The 22,879-nt window shown below is 38.3% G+C and overlaps 1 protein-coding gene across 4 annotated transcripts in view; it reads left to right on the top strand.

The window, feature by feature from the left end:
• Positions 1 to 5,653: 5,653 nt before the first annotated feature.
• TENM1 (teneurin transmembrane protein 1) overlaps positions 5,654 to 22,879 on the top strand; it is a gene marked incomplete at both ends in the record, with an annotated part of 244,904 nt that continues 227,678 nt past the window's right edge. For all 4 annotated transcript variants that reach the window (XM_084293822.1, XM_084293821.1, XM_084293820.1 and 1 more), the window contains one exon: positions 5,654 to 5,870. In XM_084293822.1, coding sequence (XP_084149948.1) covers positions 5,654 to 5,870 — 217 coding nt within the window. The remainder of the gene's footprint in view (positions 5,871 to 22,879) is intronic.

Below are 22,879 nucleotides of genomic sequence, written 5' to 3'. Positions count from 1 at the left end.
ACTGATCTGACCAGCTCTCTCGTCTGGTTTCCGAAAGCAAGCATGAGGGAGTTGTGTCATTTTGCAGTCAGTGGTGATTCTCCAAGTAAAGTGAAGGGTACATCTTGGCCAAGAGTTGGGTATTGCACTTGAGTAGCTGCCATAACGTATGCGTCTCAGTTCACTGTCAGGCTTTCTGTATGTCACATTCTGCCACAACCTGACTTACCTTCTTTATGATTTTATTCTCTAGTGTTTTCTCTGTGAAATTTTTGATAAAATGAACGACTCTCTGAACCACCTTGTTAACAAGAATTGAATGAGACTTTGACTAATTTTAAATGAAGACCATTAGATGTGAAAATGAACCTTATCCCTCTTGTGTCTGTCACGACATAAAAATGTATGAAGAATTGTAATCCACCCATACATTAAAACCACATGCCCTCTAGGGAGCATTTTTAACGTGTGGTATTTCCCTGAAAACTGCATTTTGAACTTCCATGTCTGATGTACTCCACTTTAAGGCAGGAATATTTCATTGTCTCAATATTTCCAATTCTTATACACAGAAATACTGGCCACATCATACTCAATGGTTCCTATGTCATTCAAAGGTATCACATTGCCTTTGAATATCTTTTGATGTGCTTCTATTTTACAGTCCACTAAGAACATTTGCCTAAATTTTGTTTGCTTCTTGTTTTGTTTTGTTTTTTTAATTCCTCTGAGTCTTTCCTCAGTTGTTTGTGGGTTGCTTCAATTGCTTTTTCTTGGTTAGTGTATGACTTTTTTTTCTTCCAGTGAAAAGTAGTACCTGCTTCCATTCTGCAAACTTAAATAGTCTTTCTAGATGTCTTCCTATTGCTGCCTAATTTCATACACCGTCTAGATACTGATTTGTTCCTACTCTATGGCTGCTCAGCCATTTTGACTGATATCCTTCTCTATGTGTATAACTGTTCTGTAAAATGTAGAACTTGAAGGATGAAAGGACTTCCATTGTTTATAATACCCAAACAAATATTTGAGGGATATAGTATTGATGGTCTGCACAAGGTCACAAGATTGTTCTGCTTTGTTGTTTTGCTATTTGTTTGTTTGTTTGTTTGTTTTTCTTCTTGGTATTGCATTTCTCAAAGATTTATATCAGGAGTATTTGCTTTTGTTTTGCCTTTTGTATTTTATAGTTTTATATATCAGAATAGACTTGCAGAATAACAGTACTGTTGTTTTTGCCTTAAGCTATCCAGCGATGCAATTTCTGCTTAGTTGTTCGTTTTCAGAAATCAGTGGTCTGAAGATGTAATAGGCAAATGATAACTTTCAGCTAACAGTATATGTTGAATGGAAAGAAATGTGTGAGGGAATTGAGCAAATGTGCAGGTGGGGTTGATAAAACAGCCCTCTGAGAGTGCAAAATGGAATTACACAAGGCTGTCTTCTGAATTTAGGTTGCAAACAATTACACTTTCCTGGTTATATTTCAGCATCATAACTGCAATTACATTTTAATTCTGTGTATTTTGGAGTAAGTGAGTATTGGACCTAATGCTCAGTTGAGGCCAAAACAGGTTACAGTGCTTCATGTTCTTGTTCCTGACCTCTAAATAAGTCTGGTTTACTGGTAGCCAGCTGGATATACCACTGACAATTAATACTGATGGGGTTGATCGTGGGTAGTCAGTATGGAGATCTTATGAAATGGGCACCTGATAAGAGCATCCTGATGGGAATTTATACAAAGCCATGTGGTTTCTGTGGTGTTGCTGTGCTTGAGTGCAGAGCTTCTGTGCAGGATAGCTGCATACCCCGAGTTTTCTCATAAAATACCTATTGATCAGTATGTGCAAACATCCTCGGCATAGGCTGTCTGGTAAGCCACAGCTGTCCTGATTTTGTTGTGTTTCTAAGCAAGCAGGATCTGGAATTAGATGGTCTATAAGGTCCCTTCCAACCCAAACCATTCTGTGATTCTGTGATCCTGATCTATGGGGAACGTGAAAATGGGCGAGTGATGTAAGAGGGTTTGCAAGTGGAATGTGAAAATCATTTCTGAACAGACGTACAACATGCGTTTAAAACAACATACGCATAAAACATACATTAAAACCATAAATCCATATACACATCTGTATTAGTTCAATGACTTAATGTGGTGTTCTCCCATCTATTAGAGCTTTTTGATGGCTTTGGAAACAGTGTTTCATTGGGAATTAAAATTAGTTGTGTATTCCATAAATCTAACTGTAAACTGTGTGATCTGTTTTAAAGTATGGTTGAGTATTATCTGCATTTTAACATCTAAATAAATGCATTATTTCTATGTTTTATGTATTAAGTGTAACATGGTAACGTATCTTTATAAAAACTATATTTTGTTAAATATTCTGTTCAGCATTTCAATGAAAGAACACTAATGAAAAGATCAAAAAAGCGGTCTGTGAGGAGGAGAGCATTAAGACACTCATACAAAGGTCACTTAGAGGAACTGTAAGCTTTGATGAGACTTTATTATTTTGCTGACAAGGTCAATTTGATATTGATCGGCTGGGTGTTTTGTTTAGTTACTTGAAGTCCAGTTATTTGAAGAAACCCTTGTAAACATCCAGGCAATATTCTTTAAATTCCTGGTTTACTCCAGCATTTTGGGTTGTTTATTGAGTTGTCTTTCTCCAAAAAAATATGGAATAAGGTCAAGTATTTGATTGCCAGTGTTTAAATTCAACTTACCATAACTCACCATCATTCATTAAATGCAAAGGAATCTCTTGCTGTAGAAAAGCTTGAAGACGTGGTCAGTATTTTGTTGCATGTTCCTGGTTTGTAAAAGCATTTTGTGTTGAAAAATTTTATGAAGTATTTTTCCAGCTCTTGCAAATGATTTATCACCTCCTTGCACATCAGGCCAGGAAGCTGTGGCTTTATGGCATATTAATGCCTTAAGGAAAACTAAAAGAAGCATAAGCACAGTCATCATGTGGAAGGAGGCCAGAGCTTCCCGTGACACCCGAGGCTCTGGGCTGTTGGTGCCAGTAGCACTGGCATGGGTTGGGAAGGGGAGAGTTGGCTGGACAGGCTGCAATTGGTCTTCCTTCTGACTTTTTTTTCTATTGTTGTTATTTTACACCAGTGTGCTCTAAAACTGCCCTGATGAGCTCAGTTTGTCAGGTTTGCGGTGCTTTCTGAAGAGGGACACACTGCATGTGTCTGAGGCACCGCGCTTGCAGCTCCATGGCAAAATTTCTCTCGTCTCCTGCATCTTCTTGGTAGAGGCCCTTATAATTCCTCCTCATTTTTCCCTGAGTTCTCCAGCATCATTTCCATGTGTTGTGTCAGACAGGATGTGTGTGGAGGCTTTTCCCTGTCAGTAACCATCTCTACAGAGCCATCAGGTAATCTTTTAAGCCCACCTTGTGCCTCTAAGTCACGACACCTTTCCACTCTCCTATCGCAGGTGAGAGTATTAAAGCAACTCATAAAGTAAGTACTTCTTTGGGAAATGTTGGCAAATAACAGCGAATTATTTAGGCATATAGCTTTTGAAAAGCAAATAGCACTTAGTAGGAACTTGTCTACAAAAGCATCTTAACACCAACTTGATACAGTGCAATCAATCCTGAGCGCAAAACCTTGAGCTTGTTGTTGAAACCCCAGCACGTTTGCCCACCAGCTTGTCTCTAGCAGACAGGCAGCTTGCTCAGCTTGGCTCTTTAGTTCTCCTTTTCTTTCTTGAGGAGCTTTAATTGACTTGGGTGCTTTGAAACCGACTTTGTTGTGTAAGAGATCTGAACTTTATATATACATGTACATTTGTACAATATATATATGCTAAAGCTCTTTATTCAGTTGCTGTGTTGCATTTATTTCTGGAGAGCTTTTCCATCTCAGGTTAAACAACAGGATAACCTCCCTGAGAGTCTGTTTCAAGCAAAGCCATATCTTTAACCTCTTTCTGCACGTGGTGGGTGTAAGAGCAGGGCAGGGCAGGCTCACCACACTGCCCCCACTGGAGAGCTCTCCCCTCCTGCCATGCCACCGGGATCAGCAGGCCTGGCTTTTGTGCTCCTGTTTCTGTGTCAGAAGCCTTATTTGTTCCCTCCTTGCTCCATGCACTGTGTTTTTGCCACTCCTGCTCGGGATGCCAATCCTTTCACAAGCACTGGGAGCCCACACAAGCAGGAGATGAACTTTTGCTGTGCTAGAACACAGTAACAGCTGCCATCAGTGATTTTTCAAGACTTCAGTCAATTTCAGAAGTTAAATTCATCTCTGTAGTCCTCTAACAAAACGTGCTTTCTGTAATATTTTTGTTTCTTTTTTGTCTCTTTTCTCTTTTTCTGTGGTCACTTTTTGGAGTTTCAGGTAGCACACTCGCAGCTGGGGACATGCGGAGTTACAGGTCCCTGGAGCACCTGGGGGCAGTTGGGCTGGTACCAGATCAGGCATTAAATGACTTCTCTCTGCTGCTGATCTTACAATCATTACAAAGCTGCCAGCAATTGCTTTTTTATTAAGCAAAATCTCTGAATTTCTATGGTTTTGGTCCGTCAGCATTGATATTTACAGCTGCCTTTCTTGTTATGTTTAGTTTTCTAGGTTAACAGCATCAGTTAATATATAAAGAAAAAACAAACAAACAAACAAACAAAAAAACAAGCTTGCTTTACCAGAGCTAACTGCCTGTGAACTGTACTTCTGCTGTAGAAGGTGTTCCATGCACCCCTGTCACCATGCACCCCTGTCATCTCATCGCAGAGTTGGCATTAAAATGCGCGATGGGAACAGCTTCATGAAAGCAAGGTTGCAGAGCAAGTGCACAGGTTGCATGTGCATCTGCAGGCCACTTATTTATAATGATATTGGATTTGAACATCATTTCAATGATATTCCCAACTGCAAGCTGCATCTTGGAAGGTTTCACTGAGGATCAGTGTGGCCCCCATGTCAGTAAGAGTTTCGATGGGATGTGGAGGAAAAAGAGGGTTGTGCTTCAGGGTGGAAGCTTCTTCTTGAAATGGCCACACAATCTGAAAGGGCAATGACCTCCTTCACACAATGACTACTGTGTGCTCTCGCAGAGTAACAGGGGGCATATTACTTGTTTTTACTAAGTCTTGATGGTTTTCTAAACTGTGAAGCCTATTATTATTCACTAAATGTAATTTTATTTACAGGAGAGTACTTCAAAACAATTAACTTCCTGGTTTCTATACTTCATATTTTAAAAGACATTAAGATGTTATTTTCACTTAAGATGAATGTCCACCTCTTTAGAGAAGTAGTAACTGTTCCATCCTAGCTTTAATACCAAATAGGTGGTTTTGTAACATACTCTATGCAATAACTGTGCACAGTTATTGCTTGGTGTAGTGCGATAGTACTTAAGATTTGGGGGTTTTGTTTGTTTGTTTCTCAAGTTATTGTTATTTTAATATCATTTTTAAACAGTAAGACAGTAAAATTAGACATATTCAGATTCTTTCCTTGGTTGTGGTGATATAAATACAATTTAATTGGTTCATATCTACTAAAAATAAAATTGGGCCTTTGAGAGCTAAATATTTATATGTGATATCTGAAACTGATTGTTGTTTGTATTTTTTCCCCAGGACTATTTCCTTAAGGATTTCCAGTTGCTTGTTTTCATGACTTTGAGCCTATTTAATGAGAGATGGAGCAGATGGACTGCAAACCCTACCAGCCACTGTCAAAAGTTAAACATGAAGTGGATTTAACTTACACAAGTTCTTCAGATGAAAGTGAAGATGGCAGAAAGCAAAGACAATCTTATGACTCAAGAGAAACTCTGAATGAATATAGCCAAGAGCTAAGACTTAATTATAACAGTCAGAGCAGAAAAAGAAAAACTATTGACCAATCCACGCAAGGTAAATCATTTATTTTACCTACTAATTACAATAATGGCTTTTGATTACTCGCTATGAAGCATATAATGATGTCAGCAGGCAAGCAGCCATTTTGTTTTCAAAAGCATGTGGTGATAACATACTTCTTACTGTATTTTTTTTAACCATACTGCAATGTTAGAAGTATAGGAGTTTTTTTCAGGTAGAAGAGCTTTTGTAGCAGTATGGACCAAGTGGCATTCAGCAGACCATCACGTGATAGCTACAGATAATTTTTTCTTTAGGAGTGGCTACTTTTCTCACTAGCATTGCCTAGTTAATTATTTACTACCTTTGCATGTGTTATGTGGATTTGGGTACAAAATCAAAGTTGATTTTGTAGGTTATCTCTGCATTATGTCTGCAATGAATTCAAATACAACAATCCTCTTAACAAAATATGTAATCTTATAAGTAACCTGAAATATATAAAGTTTTATGAGTAAAACTAAAAATTATTGTATATTGCAAGAAAAAAGCAGATGGTTGAGTTCTTTTTGGTTGGTTGGTTTTAGCCTTTTGCAAGGTATGGACAGAACTCTGGAATAAACACTTGAGAGCTTCTGATGTTGCAGCCAAGGATAGGAAAAGCTCCCGTTTAGATAAAGATATAGGCTGAAAACAGATTAAAGTGGAAGGAAATGGGAAGAATTTACTGCAGCACTCCCTGACTGCTTCTCGTGGTAGTCCGTATGCTGCATTTAACACATTTTGTACAGCAAAGTGGCTTATCTGTTGCCTTTAGCTCCATCACAAATTCAGGAAGGGTGGTGGTGCAAGAAGAGTATTTTTAAGAATTGGTGTACTTGTTGGAAGCATAGAGTCTGTCCCCTTAAAGATAAAAGGTCTCTGAGCAACCCCTGCCTGCTCTTCAAGGAAGTGGTTAAATTGATCCATTTTAGTGTGGCCACTATTTCTCAGCTAATAATTTCTGTACTTACTTTAAAAAAAAAAAGTCTTCCACTCCTGAGGCAGCCAAGTCTCTCCCAGATTTTCTGAGTATTAAAATAATTATTATTTTTTTTTGACAAACAAATCACAAATATGCTTTTGAAGATGGAAAAAAATGTTTCCTCTGTGATGTGTAAATTAATGCAAAAAATGAGAATAGTTGTGCTACATTTCTCTTACAGCCTTTCTGGTTTTATGACAGATATTCTGAATCAAGCTACATTTGTAGTGCTGATGTTGTCTGAAGGTACCTGTAATTCATGGAAGAAATGATAGCTAGCTGCTAGAGATAGCCTCCATACATGTATATATGGTCCCTCCAGAGAGCTACAAAACTGCAGTATTGGGAAACAAAAAGTCACGAATACAAATCTCAACAAAGTAGTCTGTAGAAAACTTCACCACCATGTTTGGCTCATGACAAATGATCTTGCATTTGTCAGGAGAGTTTGGTTAACTAAGATGCGTCTGTGCTGCTGTGCTGGAGATGATGCAAATGTACTTCTAGACCTACTTAAAGTAACTACCTTGCTCCTGACAACTCGAGCACTGAAAGCATTGCCTCTGCATTGTCAGGCCTCTGAAGAGCTCCTTGAGGACAGAGCTTTACTGATGCTGGGACCTGTGCTAGCTATAGCTCCACCAACTCGGACAAGTATGTAAGGGTCGTGATCGCTCTGCTCAGGCATAGGAAACCAGTCTGTGTGGCCTATGCTGAATTTATTCTTCCAGAACAGTGCCTCTGAAAGCAATCATGTTAATAATTTTGGAGAAGTGGATAAATTAGTGTGCATTTCTGCAAGAAATTGTCAGGCATAAACTTACCTCATTTATTCAGGACTGGTGTATTAGGAACCAGATGGATGCTTTAGCATACCAAGTATTTTACACTCAACGTTCTAAAATGATTTTATTGGAAATACATGGGCCAAGATTTTTCCAGGCAAATTAATTTTTAGGAGATATCACACGAATTTGCAGGTCTTCTGTTTTACAAACGTTTGTATTTTCCTTCTTAGAAGCAACGCAGTCTTGTACTGGCTCAAATAAGAGTATGAGGCTTGATGCTTACTTTTGCAGCAAAACTCTTGAGCCTATGCAGTAGTCTGTCAGTACATAGGGCAGTGCTTAAATACTTGCTTACCTTGAGGCATCTTCTTACCTTAATTAAGTCTAGGTCTGTATGTTTTAAAGTAATATTTATTGAGCACAAAAGATCTTTTTTAAAACATACACGTGTATATTGGTTTGTGAGGTTGCAGTCAAACGTTGCTGTGCCAGAAGTCATGGTATTGTCCTCTGACAAATTCAGTTTGTTGCAACTGAGTTAGTAACTGCACTGCTAGATATATCTGTTCAGCTTTCCACAAATTCATCTCTGTATCTCTGTGTTGATTTAAATCATATAGATTTGTCCTGCCACAAATTGAGCCCAAAGGCTTGGCCTGGCAAGCATCATTGCTTTGAAATGTAAAATGTGTTGAGTTCAAAATTCATGCAAGAGCAAAGAAAGTTGTAAAGCTGAGTGTAAAATTTCAGGCTGCAGCCAGAATTTGATTTGATTGCAGTTCTAATGTGCTGTTTCCAAAAGGACAGCCAAAGTTCCTGGTGATTCTTAGTATTTGCTCAGTCAGTATTGAGAGGTTTAAAAAAAAAAAAAAAAAAAAAAAAAAAAAAGCAGGTTCTGTTATGGACTATGCAGCTGGCATAGTATATAGTAGTATATAGTAGTATATAGTAGTATATAGTAGTTAAACTGTATGTGGAATTTGTTTTTTATGCATTCTTTTCTAAAATTCCTCCTCAGCACCATTAACAAACTTTTTCTCATGGTTGGCACATCCTTGGAATGTAAAAAAAAACCAACAACAAACCAACCAACCAACCAAACAAAACAAAACAAACAAAAAAACAGAAAACAGAAAACCCATGGTCCCTCAAAAAGGATTGTTCTGCAAGGAGAAAGCTGTAACGTGAAATTGCTTCAGACCATCATTATCTGAAGAAAGACTTAAGGCTGAGAAAATTCTAAATGTTAAAAATTCTATTTTTTTATTTATTTTTTTTTAAGTTAAAGGGGCATCCCCAGTTTATCTGAAGGTATTCTTCTGTAGCTGCAAGCTGCAGTTGAAATAGTACCCAGTATTTGATGGATTGCAAAATTAGGGTAAAATCCATGAACTTCATGCATGAAAGGTGTGAGAATAGTTGAGAAAACAGGCACGTAGTAACAGTCATGAATAAAGTGATAATGGTGATGAGTGAGACAGCAGTCAAACATGAATTCTAATGATGGAATATGAGAAGAACACTTCAGAGTAAAAAATTAGAGAGAAGCTTGTACCAGGAACAAATATAGGTGTACATGTTTGTGCTGATTTTGTTTTTGTGAAAAGAATCATTAATTTAAATGTTTATGGAAACTGGAAGAATTTGTATCTGCATTAATGTCCATAAGGACGTTTGTATTCTGCTACCTAACCACAGTAGCTTATATAGAATAGACCGGGCACTTTTGAATGTAGTAAATAGCTTCAGAATTAAATGTGATTTATAGCTCAAAATATTGATACAGCTCAGCAATTTCTTGAAGGTTTTTGTTTGTTTTGTTACATATACGAGCAGTTTGACTACTTCATTGTTACTGTCAATATTCAGGATTTATTTCTATGAAAACTTTTGATTGTAATCTGAGGTTATGTTAATTTATGATGTGTGGTATTTGTGTTTGCATATATAGACAATCTGCATAAACCAGAACTCTGCATAATGTGAATTCAAAGGAAATGTTTACAAAGGTCTCAGATATATCCTGCAGTATTGACCAACATTGCTAGTATTTTTGAAAACATATTTTCATGTCAAAGCTTTGTTTGAGAAGCTATGTGATCTTGGAAATTATAAGTTTCTTGGTTTTAAACATTGCAAACAATACCCAAATACAAAATACTTAACTTTTGCACTATTCTTATATTCCTTGCAATTCCTGAAGTTTTAGATCAAATCTTAACTCCTCAAAGATTTCTTAGTCATTTTTCACGAATATAATAGATAGCAATATGAAAGAAAAATTCAGCAGCCAATATGGAATCTATCACAAGCTTCATCTAGAACTTAATCTAATCTATTAATCATTTAAGCAATGATTCCTATACAGTATTCCTGAGGTCTAATATTGATGTCCATCCTGAAGCATGCAATACAAGATCAGTTGCATCTCTGGGGTTATTTGTGTCAGAACCTTGTAGTTAGCTGACAATTTAGACCTAACAAATGACACCACAGACTGTTCCAAGATGAGTCAAGATTTGCTGGCCGAAGAACTCGGTATGAACAGGTACAAAATTCTCCCAACAGTGTCATTCTCTCCTGAAGATTCAGTGCTAATTGTATAATGAGAGCATCTTAAAATACATTTTTTTAATCACTGGAATGTTCAAACTCCTTTTTATCTGAAGATATGTAAATCTACAGTATCTCATCCTGGCAAGATGATGTTATGAAGTGATTTCCTGGCAGACCCAGTATCATATAGCTTGTGGATATTGGCAAACACAGCAAATTAACTCTAGGAAGAATTGGTAACACAGTGTTTTGTACTTGAAAGAGATGGGGTAGAATTGGCAAAAAACACCAGAAATGTTCTTGGTAGAAAACTCATTGATGGACCTGGCTGCGAGGAAGAAAATTCTCACAAATGTACCAAACACATTTTCACATTGATCTTATTTGTGACACATTTACATCATTAAAACTCTGTTTTCTTCTACAGCTTTCTGTGTTTCCACCAAAGTAAATATGAAAAGAGTTGTATTCCACAAATATTGGCCCTACAAAGGCTTTATTGCTTTTAGGATAATTATAGATTTGTAGAAAACACTGGTTTAGAGGAATGAATCCCTGATAGGATAAGCATCTGGGATTGAGTCATTGGCATGATCAAGTTTATTGATCGTTAACAAAATGAGCATACGGCAGTAAATTTCTGGTTAGACAAACGTGTATTTCCTGGCAAGATACATTGAACTGCATTATGGGCAAGGCAAACTGGATTTATTCCTAGGAAGAGAATCCAACAGCAAACATCTTACGTTAAATGTGTCTGGAAAAAGTCAGCATTGCTAGTATTCTGGGAAAGGACATTTTACAGTGCTTCATAAAAAATGTACGTTTTATGCTTTTAGTTCAAGAACTGAGGAAAACTCATCTTTGTAGGACGAGCTGAAGATTGGTAGATGTGTTGGAGAAGTTATATGAAATTGTCTTAAGGAGCAAGAGGTAAATAGATCAAGCTGATGTTCAAAATCTTCCTTGAACAAAGCCTATGGGCTTCACGAAGAGGTGTAGGTTACAAATGTCTTTTCAGCATGAACCCAATTCTGTTTCATCCCTGATTTATTTTTTTTTAGCTCACTGCTGTTGCCATAAGATTCTCATTCTTGCACTCCGTAGCATTGCATCTCAAATGTGGATATGTAGGTAACAGACATGTCCTGGTGCTGAATAGCGATTTCTTTCCTTAGGAAGGAGAAACTATATGTGGAGTGCAGGAACCAGTGGGTTGCTTTGTTATGCTCCACAGTTCTGCAAATTTAAGCTTACCAGGAAGGCAGATGTAAACACATGCTACTTTTAACTTCATGTGACCAGTCAAAACACTTTTATTTATCATCAGAGAAATAAATATGAGGCATGCTAACAAGGACAGGTAGAAATTGTCCTGTCAGGAAAATGTCATGGCGTTTTTTGTTCATCTGCAAAGAAGCAAAAACTTTTTGCATAATACCCATATTATTTTCTGATTTAAGAATTATGGAAGTCCACTTGGGCCTGCAGATCTGTTTTGTGTTTCTACCAGAGCCATGGAGGGTAGAATTTGGGCTGTATATAGCACTTGTTCTTTGTTTCAATTACTTTATTATTAAATGACCTATAAGGGTAAAGATGCCAATTTTTATCAGCTTTTTCCCTTCTATGAAACACTAGAATAATAGTTAAGCATAGCATAAGTTCATGGTCTCAGGAGCCCTCTGAGACGAGATGGATGCCAGCAGAATGGCTGTGAGGTTCGGCATTTCTAGTAGACATTTGGAGCAGTTGATTACTTGACACTCATATTTACAGCCTGTGCAATTTGGCATAACAGGAGCTTGGAAAGCTGAGTCTTATCTGCATGAATATGGACTTGGTGCTTTGAAACTTCCATGAAGGCAGTGTAAGAAGGGAAAATGTTGTGTCAGGGGCATCCCCAAACTCTGGTTGGTATTAAGAAGGCAGCACATTGTTGGTGCTGAACTGGTGTTGGACAGAGCAGGGTAGAAGAGTTCAATAAAGCTCCTACGTGCTAGTTGCATATTTTGGAGCCCTTGACAGTATTATTCAGTGAATAAAGACTATCAAAATACAGAGCATCATAATGGTTACTGACATGTAGACAGGACACGGTAAAGTGCATTTTTAATGTTTGCACCTGGATGGGAGAACAGTAGTTTTGAAAAGGAGAAGCAAAAATGTAAAATGGAAAGGAAAAATCTCCCTTAGAAGAACCACTGCTACGCAGTCTTGTAGAAGTGAGGTAGTTTTGAACACTTAGGTTGTTTGATTCTGCTCCCAGTAATTTCTGTATGATGAGAATTGTGGGTTATTGAAGGGTGAAATTTATAATTTTTATTTTTTTTTAATTTAAAGTGCATAATTTGTTTAGAGCTGCATATTGACATGTTGTGGGAGGTGATTGTATTGTCATGGAATGAAGCATTCCCAAGGTTTGGAAGGAGAAGGTAGGAAAAGGTTAACTGCAGAGGAAACCAATTATTTTTGTGAGCAATCTCCTGGAAACTCCACCATTTAAAAAAACAGAGCAGATTTCTTTGGTAATACATTATTATTAGATAGGTCTTGTATCAAAAATGTCTAGGTACTTCACATCATCAGGTTTATTTTCTCTTGTTTGTAAATGCCAGACATATAACTTTTGGCCTTTTAATGTTGTCTACAATGTTATTTCACTAATTTAGGAAGTCTCCGCGGAAGTTAATGGAAGCAGCTTTTGTACCTGTGCACTTCAGAGCAGCAACCTGAAGCACAGCACAGGAATGGTGTCTGCGTGATGATGCACACGCAGCCTGTACCATGTGCTCTTCTTGAGAAAGGGACTCAGCTGTCAGCAGAGCGTGGTTTAGAGGTCCTGGAGGTTTCTGGGCTGTACGCTAATGGACAGAAGTGATAGCTAATAAGCTCCATCTCGTGCTGCTGTGTTACACCATCTGGTCTGAGTGTTTATGAGCTTCACGTTCCCCCAAAAATGGCTACCTGTGAGCCAGAGTAAAAGTATCCACACTCCTAAAGCTTTAGCCTGTTGTCTCCTCCTGTATTCCCTCCCAAAAATACAGATTCCTGTTGTGCTGCACTGTGCTTTCTTTGGCTCGTTGTGGTCTAATGATGATGATGTTACTGTCTCCCAGAGAAAAACAGCGTGATGAGTGCTTCCCTGTGGCTGCCTGGACTTCAGCCTTCTCTTCTGCACGGGGAGTATCTGCAGACTCTAAGGAAAGAAAAAGAAGCACTTAGTTTCAGGCCTCCTCAGGACAGTCTTTCTTGATTTGCCAATTGGAAATTTCTCTCTTTGGAATAATTGGGGTGAGGAAACTGCATTTTGAGGCTCATTTAAAACCTTATGGAGGGAATACTTTTCCTTCCCCTCATCAAATCAAAGTCCACAAGTAAAACTGAATGTACAAAGAGAGTTTTCCCCCAAGACTCGAGTGGGTGCTCCCTTACAGGATCTCAAATGTGTTACAAAACCTTGTAACCTGCTGGCACCATTCCTGTAGTGCTGCTTCCAACCTTACAGTGTGTACCGTCATCTTAGTGAAAAAATGCCTTGTAGTATCAAAAGTAGCTTCATTCTCATCAGTAATTCTTTTGATTTTAAAAGTGAATATCAGACAAAGAGGAAAAATGAGAGAAAACTGCTGAGAAAGGAAATAAATGAGAGAAGGATCACAGCGCGTTTCCAATCCCCCGCTAACAAATCTCATCTAAGGAATAAAAAAATATTCTCTAGACATTACACAAGCTTAACAATCCATTTGTCGGTGTACAGATACAAAAGGCAATCCTGATTCCCATTCTCTTCTCTGAATCACTGATTTTCCACGGTGTAAAATGCCAGGAATCATAGAAATAAAAATCATAAGGGGAGAATATCTGTAAGAGAAACCAAGATATAGCAATCCTTACAGTACCTAATCCTTACTGTACCTAATACTACTGGAATACCTACAGTAGAAGCTTAAGCTTTTGAGTTAATGTATTGCATACTCTGGCTTGGAGTTCTGCTTCTCAGAGCCTGAAATGACACCTGCAAAATGCTCTTGCTATATTAATACTGCCTCTTCCTGTAACATTTAAAAATGTCCATGATCTGTTGTAAGGTAAAAAAAAAAAAAAAAAAAAAAAAAAAAGATATGAACAAACATAAGGAATTTAGGGCTAAGCAAGTATTACAGAACATGGGAGCAAGCGAACAGCTCTGCATTTGTCCTGCAAGCCATTTTATTGTAGGTACTCTTGCTGTGTCTTTTACGTCACTCTTGAAACAAAGAAGAACCATTTTACTTTCTGGGAGGAAAAAAAAAAAAAAAGTCTAGTTTGCTTATGTTCATTTATAGAGCAGATACTGAAACAAAATAACATTTCTTCCTAGGGTTTCTCAATTATGTATCTGTCAGAAGATTTTGTGAAATAAAGAATTGTCAAGAAGTAGCTCAGTGTGTTGATAACATTGCTGGGAATGTGGTTAAGCAGCAGGATGGGTATATTCTAACTCATTTAGAACTTGCATTAGTTTTTCTTTTGAGAATTAGACTCAAATACTTTTGAACTTTGTTCTAAAGGCATTATATGTGAAATAAATTGTGGATGTGATTTAAAATCTAAGGTTCTTCTTTCAAAGCTTCAGTTTTATTGGAAGCTGCTCAAAAATCAGTTTCCTGCTGACTGCCACTCATTAGGAATGTTCCGCAAGTGGATGAAGCATCTTTAGCTCAGATGGAAAAAACAGCATGAAAGGAATAAGGTAATGTTGAACACCACAGATTGATTCTTTCACCACCCCAAGCATCAGTTACACAATAAAACAGCGAGTGCTGACAATTCCAGCTGCAGCCTGTCTGAGAGCAGAAAAGCAGCATCAGATTATGCTGCCCATGGTCCCTGGAAGTGGGGCAAATCTGTCTCTAAAACCAAAGTGCCAAAAACATCCTTCCTGCATGCCTGGCAGTGGAGAAGACTCTGTACCTCCCTTCTGCGAGCACTTTCCACTTTCTTAACACAGATGTGTGATACAAACTCGGCAGAGCTTTCCTTGCAAAGCAGATAAATGGGAGTGCTATATTTCACGATCAAACAGTCTTCAAAGTACTTTACTTAGTAAAGTGCCTTTCCTGGAATTTTTACAATGCTTCCTAACAGTAGGAGTAAAATAATAGAAATCAAATAATAAAGATCAATCGATCACCTTTAAAATCCTACAGATGTTCAAGGTCATTACACTTTCCTGTAGATGCCATCCCTATGCATCACGAAGTATGTATGCATGGTATGCCCCCATGAACATGATGCTGCCTCTTGGACAAGTAGCCAGGCAATAGCGGTGCCTTGCTAGAATTTTTGCACTTGAAAAAAATATGTAGCCTTTTCATTTAGAAGGCTACCACAAAATGAAAAATTAATGTAGTCTCAAACACTGAGAAAAAAATGCTGTAGATCATGACATAGTCTGCAAAACTTCTGTTGACAAGGTTGGGTTTAGCTGAGCTCGCTGAGATGAATTTATTCTTATTTTCATCTGATCTTTAAATTTATTTTAATTCTCCCACTGAATGGTGAATTCTTTGTTCTCTGGATTTGCTACACTCTTTCTCACTTGATGAGACACAATTTACGATTACTTTTATTATACAGATGAAGATACAATGGTCTAAAAGTGACCAAAATAAGAGAATAATATGGCCCAGTGTGCTTAAACTACATGATTTATTGGGAGAGTTTTAAGATATCTAGCTTTTCTCCATTATTGATGGTTTTGGGTTTCATTGCTTACAGTTCTTATGGACAGCAACATAAGCAGCAGAATAATTGCCAGAAATGCTTAAGGCTCCCTCACTTCCAAATATTTTTAAATGATGAAAGCAGTTGGTGTTTAGAAGTGTGTGAAAACATGATTTCCTGTTCATTTTAAATTACAGAAAAAAAAAAATAAATTCATGTGAGATTTTCTACATAGCCTAATTTAATAAAATGTAGCCAAGAAGTAGATTTTGTTATGTATAAAAGTTCTAGAAATTGAAATTCATATCACGTAGTGAATAATCATTCACTATTATATTCATTTCTAAATTCATTTGATATATTAGTAGTTTCTTGTTTTCTTTTTCTGATTCCAAAAAAATAGAAGCTCACTTGCACTTAGACTGATTAACTTTAGAATTCTGTACCTCTGGCATTTGATCAAGGGGCTTGCGCAATTGTTTCAATATTGTTTGAAAGAGGTAAACAATACAGGTAAGCATTCATAACTAGAAATATAATTAACAATAAAAGTTCAGGAAAAAGTTTTATTTCTCCAGACATATTTCTATGGCCTGTGAAAGATGCATTCAGTTTTTTAAGGGATGAGAATTCTTGAAACCTGATCAAAGAGAATCTCCAAATATTTTTTAAAACATTTACATTTGATTAGATTTGAACATATTTTTTCCTTCCTTTCAAACACTTGCATAAAATTAATGATATTTACTAGCTTGACCTCTTTATTTCACCATCCATTGGTGTGAAGAAAAATACAAAATATTTTAAGAAAAATAAAAAAATATATATTTTTATTCACACATTAAAAATAAAAATAAAAAAGCATAAGTTCTTATGCTGTTTTTTTTTTTTTAAATAAAAGTAGATCAGGACACTGGTAATCTGATCTTCTGGAATGTAATTTTGGTACAGACATTTAAGCCACCTAGTAAAGAAATTAAAGAAGTTCATGTTTATGTAATTATTTCTAGTAGGAGTCAAAGGATCATATATTGACGTACATACATTGAATTCTTCTGTTTGGGTGGTGGAGACACGAATTAATTTTAAATTTTGTCAATAATATCCTATTATTAATAGGATTATTAATCTCACTTCTGTGAGAGTTTTCAAATACTTTACTACAAATGTGTGTGTAAATGCAGAAGGGTATGTGTTTAGTAGTAGCATAGTACAATGCAATTTCTTTTAAAAAAGAATAGTGGATTTTTGGCACGCAAACCTTTTTTTTTTTTTTTTCCTGGCTTTTTTGAATCTGATGACTTTTTTTTTATGCTCATAAATAAAAATAAACTCTCTTCCTTCAGCCCCACCGTGGTGGCCATTGTTCCTCTGAGTCAGTTGCCAGGTGTTTGCCTCAGCTAGACAGAGGGTTGTGCCACTAGTAAAGACATCAGCAGACAGGCTCTATATTTGAAATGGCTGCCTCTGAAAATTTTTGTTATTCTAAACAAGATGGTCTGTGACAAGAGATGTTGGAGTTGGGGAGAAAAGGAGAGGGTGACATTGGACACCTCCATGCTATTTACTTCTTCCAGAAACAACAGAAGCAACATATTTATTGCAGTAGGGCTGAGCATGCCTTCAGATATATAAAAGCTTATTTAGCTAATTTTCTGCTTTGTATTTTCTGCTTTGTTGGTAAGACTAACATAGGGGACAGGTCTGCTTACTGCAGGCTGTTTCTCCAGTTCATGAATTCCTGGCACCCATCTGTATATCCTCCAGCTGCACTAGAGCTCAATGCAGAGCAAGCCGTGTCTGCTTTGGCGAACTTCTCCATAGCATTGTCCCCGCTCTATAGTGAAGTATTACTCAGCCTTGGATTCACCCGTGTGATGAATATTCATTTGACAGATAATTATCGTCATCCCCAAACAGCTCCACTCGAACCAAACTTCTCACACCACTAGTCATTTCTGGCACTGTTCTGGCAGCGTGAAGCTTATGGTTCCTCATGCTTTATTAATGCTCGGGTATCAGATGGGGTCAGATGACCATGACGAGGATTAAAAAACACTGCCTTTATACACTTGTGGATGTTTCAGGAAAAAGAAAAAGAGGCATCTGCCACTCATGTTTACACATGCTACCTTAAACTGCACACCAGACTGGGGGGAAAGAATGCAATGGGCAGAAACAAGGTGATGCTTTGCTGGAACTTGGTTCTCCGATTTAGAATGCGTATTGCAATCGAGTGTTCAGACATAATATTCCAATATTTTCAAGTTTTTCTCAATGATTATAGGTACTAAAAGAAAAGTCAGTCTTTAAATTGGCTATAGGAATGGATTGGTCTGGACTTTCAGTTGGTATAATGTTGGTCTTTCTTTTGTGTAATTATTATATTAAACTTTAAAAGTAGCTGCAGCAGCAGTGGCAAGAGATCAGTCAGAATCTGAAATGGTCAGACTTCAGTAATGTGTGCTTTGCAAGTGATGTATTTACTGACTTCGTGTCGTTGGCAATATGCAAGATAATTTTATGGTGTTTGTATCATTTTGAAAAAAAAATCCTCAAACTTGCTTAACAAATCTGCCTGCTGTAATTTTAGCAAACTAGCCTAAGCAAGAAGGCAGGTCTGTAAAACAGAAAAACACTGATTTGTGAAGTTTTCTGGCCAGTATCTTAAATTTTTCTGTACCAGTACATCATCAGGTTGCTTTTCACTTGATGCTCTAATTTCTATCATGGAGTTCACCCATTTGTTCCTTGCTGTTTGTGCATTGCCCATTTTCAAATGAAATAAACCAGAGAGATGAGGGAATATTTCATTGATGCGTGATGTACATACTCTTCTGAATGTACTTGTTGTTGAAAAGATGGTTCAGAGGAGTATCTTTTGTTAGCATGGAGAAAAAGGTTCTTTGTACTGTGCTTGCTTTCTTCATTACAGCACTGCAACTCCCTGTTCATCATTGGTGGTATTGAGTCTTCCTTCTGTTCAAAGCCACAAAGCCCAAGCCTTTTCTTCCTTCTTCTCCACTCCACTGTAAGTTCTGCCATTGAAGGGCATCTCATCCTAACTCATTGATCAGTTCTTCATGTATTGACCGAAATAAGTCAGACTGCTTTGCAAGACCAGTACTGTCAGAGGGGATCTTGCTATGTTTCTAGAGAGAAGTGATTTAAGCTTCTACAAACAAATGCGTGGTGTTTTTTTCCTCACAGCCACTTCTCGATATACTGCTTGCAGCCTGTGCTAGTCGTCCTGCTTGGCTGTGCTGGTTGTTTCCTATTTGTGCTGTCACTGCCATATCTCATATCAGGCACAGTACAAGGTGGTGCAGCTGGGGAAATCATGAAGCAGCTGACAGCGAAATGAGACCGTACTGAATGGTAGATAACACCAAGAAAGGCAAAACCCAAACGGGACTTGTGCCCTATAGAGGGACGCTGTTACTCATGAAGACTGAACTCAGGAGGTTTGCATGAAACAAATTTATTAGGAAAAAGCAAAGGAAAAGGGCTTTAAGGTCTATTTAAACATAAAACTGTTAGATAACAGAAAGCTTTGTACAAAAGGATGTTTAAGCATTTCCTTTCTTGTTACAGGGCTAGGTAGTAGCTTGTGTTTTTTCTGATGCATTTATTTCTGTAAAACAGCTAAGGCTGAAGGGAAATAGGGACTTAATTCTGTAGGCTTTCACTTTAAGCCTCTCTATTCTGCAGATTTTGTTATAAAAGGAATGCTTGTTGTATGTCTGAGGTCAAAACTGTAATATTTATAATTACATATTTTTACTCTTCTTTTTGTTTGTTTTCCCCTCCTTTATATAGTAGGTATACGCTTGAGCTGTGCATTTCACAATATGAAACAGCAGCTGCTGCAATCCTTCCAGAGCAGCAAAAAGCAGAACTAAAGCAAAGCACGCTTCTAAAGAATGAAGCCAAACAAATCAAGACGCTGATCCTGCAGTGTTCTTCTGCGATCCCCTGTGTGGTTCAGAATCCCTCAGGTGCAGGATAGGGCCCTTTTCAAGTCAGAACACCTGTCTCTATGGGGCACATTAAAGCTAATGAAGTTTATCTAAAATGACTGCACATTTCCTTTTTTTTTTTTTTTTTTTTTTTTTAATTCCCTGTATATGGAAATGTCTTTGTGGTTCAATACACAGTTGCTCTCATTTGTGCTTGAATCTGGTATCCCCTGGAGTCTCTATTTTGAGTGCTTTCTCCCTTCTGTGTCCCTTTTCTGATCATGGCTTAATTACATTTTAAATGCCTTCTGTGTTACTGTCTCCACCACCTCAATTAGTTCACCTCCAACTGTGTGAATTTTTTAATAAGGAGGCACAAAGCGTTTCCAGCAGTACTGAACTTGAGCTTTGCTTATCTGCCTGTGGCAAGCCTACCTTCAGGGCTTCGAAGACTTTCCAGGGCTGCTGTAGGCTAATCTGGTAGTGAGCTATCTCGCTCTTTTGGTTTCATTCACTTTCCCTGGGCTGACAGAGTACTGTCAGCTGCTGGGGAGGCTCCTACCTTCAGCTCTCCCAAGCTCATCGATCAGGCAGCAGCTTTGCAGAACCAGGAGCTGTGGTACACAGACTTTGCTTCCCCCTGCTGAGCTGTGGGCCCTGAGAGCAGAGCACAAGGGATGGAGGCCACTGGTGTGCATTTTGTGTTCCACCCAAAAAACGTCTCAAAGGCAGATGCTAGGAAGCTTTAGAAGCTCTGTCTATGCAGAACGCTAACACTGTGGGTTGTTCCTCCTGTACTTTTCAGCCTGTTAAGACCTAAACAAATTATTTCATTTTCTAATTTACTTTTTTTGGGGGGAAATTTGTCCAACAAGGTTGTTTAGTTACCAGCTTCTAGCTCTCCCATGTTAGGGAGCCAGCCTCCCAGCCATTCATAGACATCAGCAATACGAATGTGCCCATTTATTTGCTGATAACGGGGACTTTGTTTTACTCCTGGATAGGCAACATTATCTGTGATTTGCATTAGAAAGAGCAGGTGCTTACCTGCTCATTTTCAAAGGAGAGCAATCACATTTTAATGCTTACCTGTCAGTGGCTTGTTATTTGCTAGGTATCAATTAGATGGCTGTGTCTCTGTGAAAGGTAAAGATGCTATGTGGTTAAACCCCGGGCTGGTGTTTTCAAAGTCAGCGATTAGAATAGCTGCTAAAACGAGCGTTATATGCCCAAATAAACCGTTTAGTATATCAAAACAATTGGAACTTACGTTAAGAAAGGGCAAGGGAACTGATGAGGTCTAGAGCTAGGAAAAATGCAGCCAAGTGCTCCTACCCCCATAAAAACACTGGAGGTATTTCTAAGTGCAGTGGCATTGTTCCCAAAGCTTGGATATGTTTTTGGTGACAGATGGCAGAGACTTGCAGCACTTCATCAAACTTTGTGAAAACGTACCAAGATCTTTTGATTTGGTGTGCATTGAAATTCTTCTCATCCTTTATTCCCTTTGGCACAGTACAGGAATGATGGTACTTATTCCCTCTTTTGGAGCTCTACAAATCTTGAGGTGAAAAATGAGATGAAAACAGATCTTGGTATCCTAAACAAATATTCACAGAATCACAGAATCGTCTAGGTTGGAAGAGACCTTCAAGATCACCTAGTCCAACCTCTGACCTAACACTAACCAGTCCTCCACTAAACCATATCCCTGAGCTCTACATCTAAATATCTTTTAAAGACCTCCAGGGATGGTGAGTGAACCACTTCCCTAGGCAGCCCATTCCAATGCCTAACAACCCTTTCGGTAAAGAAGTTCTTCCTAAGATCCAACCCAAACCTCCCCTGGTGCAACTTTAGCCCATTCCCCCTTGTCCTGTCACCAGGCACATGGGAGAACAGACCAACCCCCACCTCGCTACAGCCTCCCTTGAGGTACCTAAAAAGAGCGATAAGGTCACCCCTGAGCCTCCTCTTCTCCAGGCTGAACAAGCCCAGCTCCCTCAGCCGCTCCTCGTAGGACTTGTTCTCCAGGCCCCTCACCAGCTTTGTCGCCCTTCTCTGGACTCTCTTGAGCACCTCCATGTCCTTCTTGTAGCGAGGGACCCAAAACTGAACACAGTACTCGAGGTGCGGCCTCACCAGAGCCGAGTACAGGGGGACGATCACCTCCCTAGCCCTGCTGGCCACACTGCTTCTAATACAAGCCAGGATGCCGTTGGCCTTCTTGGCCACCTGAGCACACTGCTGGCTCATATTCAGCTGACTATCAACCATCACTCCCAGGTCCTTCTCTGCCAGGCAGCTCTCCAACCACTCATCTCCCAGCCTGTAGCTCTGCTTGGGGTTGTTGCACCCCAGGTGCAGGACCTGGCACTTGGCCTTGTTGAACTTCATACAGTTGGCCTCAGCCCATCGGTCCAGCCTATCCAGATCCTCCTGCAGAATTAGAATCCCTCCTAATATACACGGAATTGGGCATCTTGTAGTACCTATTTAAATAGCTTAACAGCATAAAGACAAATGCTATTGAAATAATTTTGGAAAATGTTATTGGAGGTACACTGTTCCCTTCTGTAATCAATTTCTCCACTTTAACAACCCTGAATTTTGTAGATCCTATGCTTAGGAGCTTTATTATGTTGACATAAATGGCTGAGATTTTCATCTTTTCTTTGTAACCACGATGTGCATTTTAGGGTGAAATATGTTTTAAGAACAGTTTATTTAACTTAAATAGTAATGATGCTGGGTGATATTTAAGCAGGATTACCACAGTGTGTTTTCTGGGCATGCATGCCTGCAATAACTGCACCATTTTCAGCTGGGATACCTTATTCCATCTTAATATGAGAATATGATTCTTTTAAAGTTAAATAACTTATTAATGGAATGTAGTGTAAAGAAATAATATCTGGAAATATTAGAAAAATCTTGGAGGGATATCTTGGGGAGGGATATGAGTTAAATAGTTGGAAAATGGTTTCTGTGATCATGCCTATTAAAATGAGATATGCAAAAACAATT

This window comes from Netta rufina, assembly GCF_964035555.1.
Source record: "Netta rufina genome assembly, chromosome: 12".
Lineage (NCBI taxonomy): Eukaryota > Metazoa > Chordata > Aves > Anseriformes > Anatidae > Netta > Netta rufina.
The sequence above is the reverse complement of the archived record's forward strand: the minus strand, read 5'-3'. Positions and strand labels throughout refer to the sequence as shown.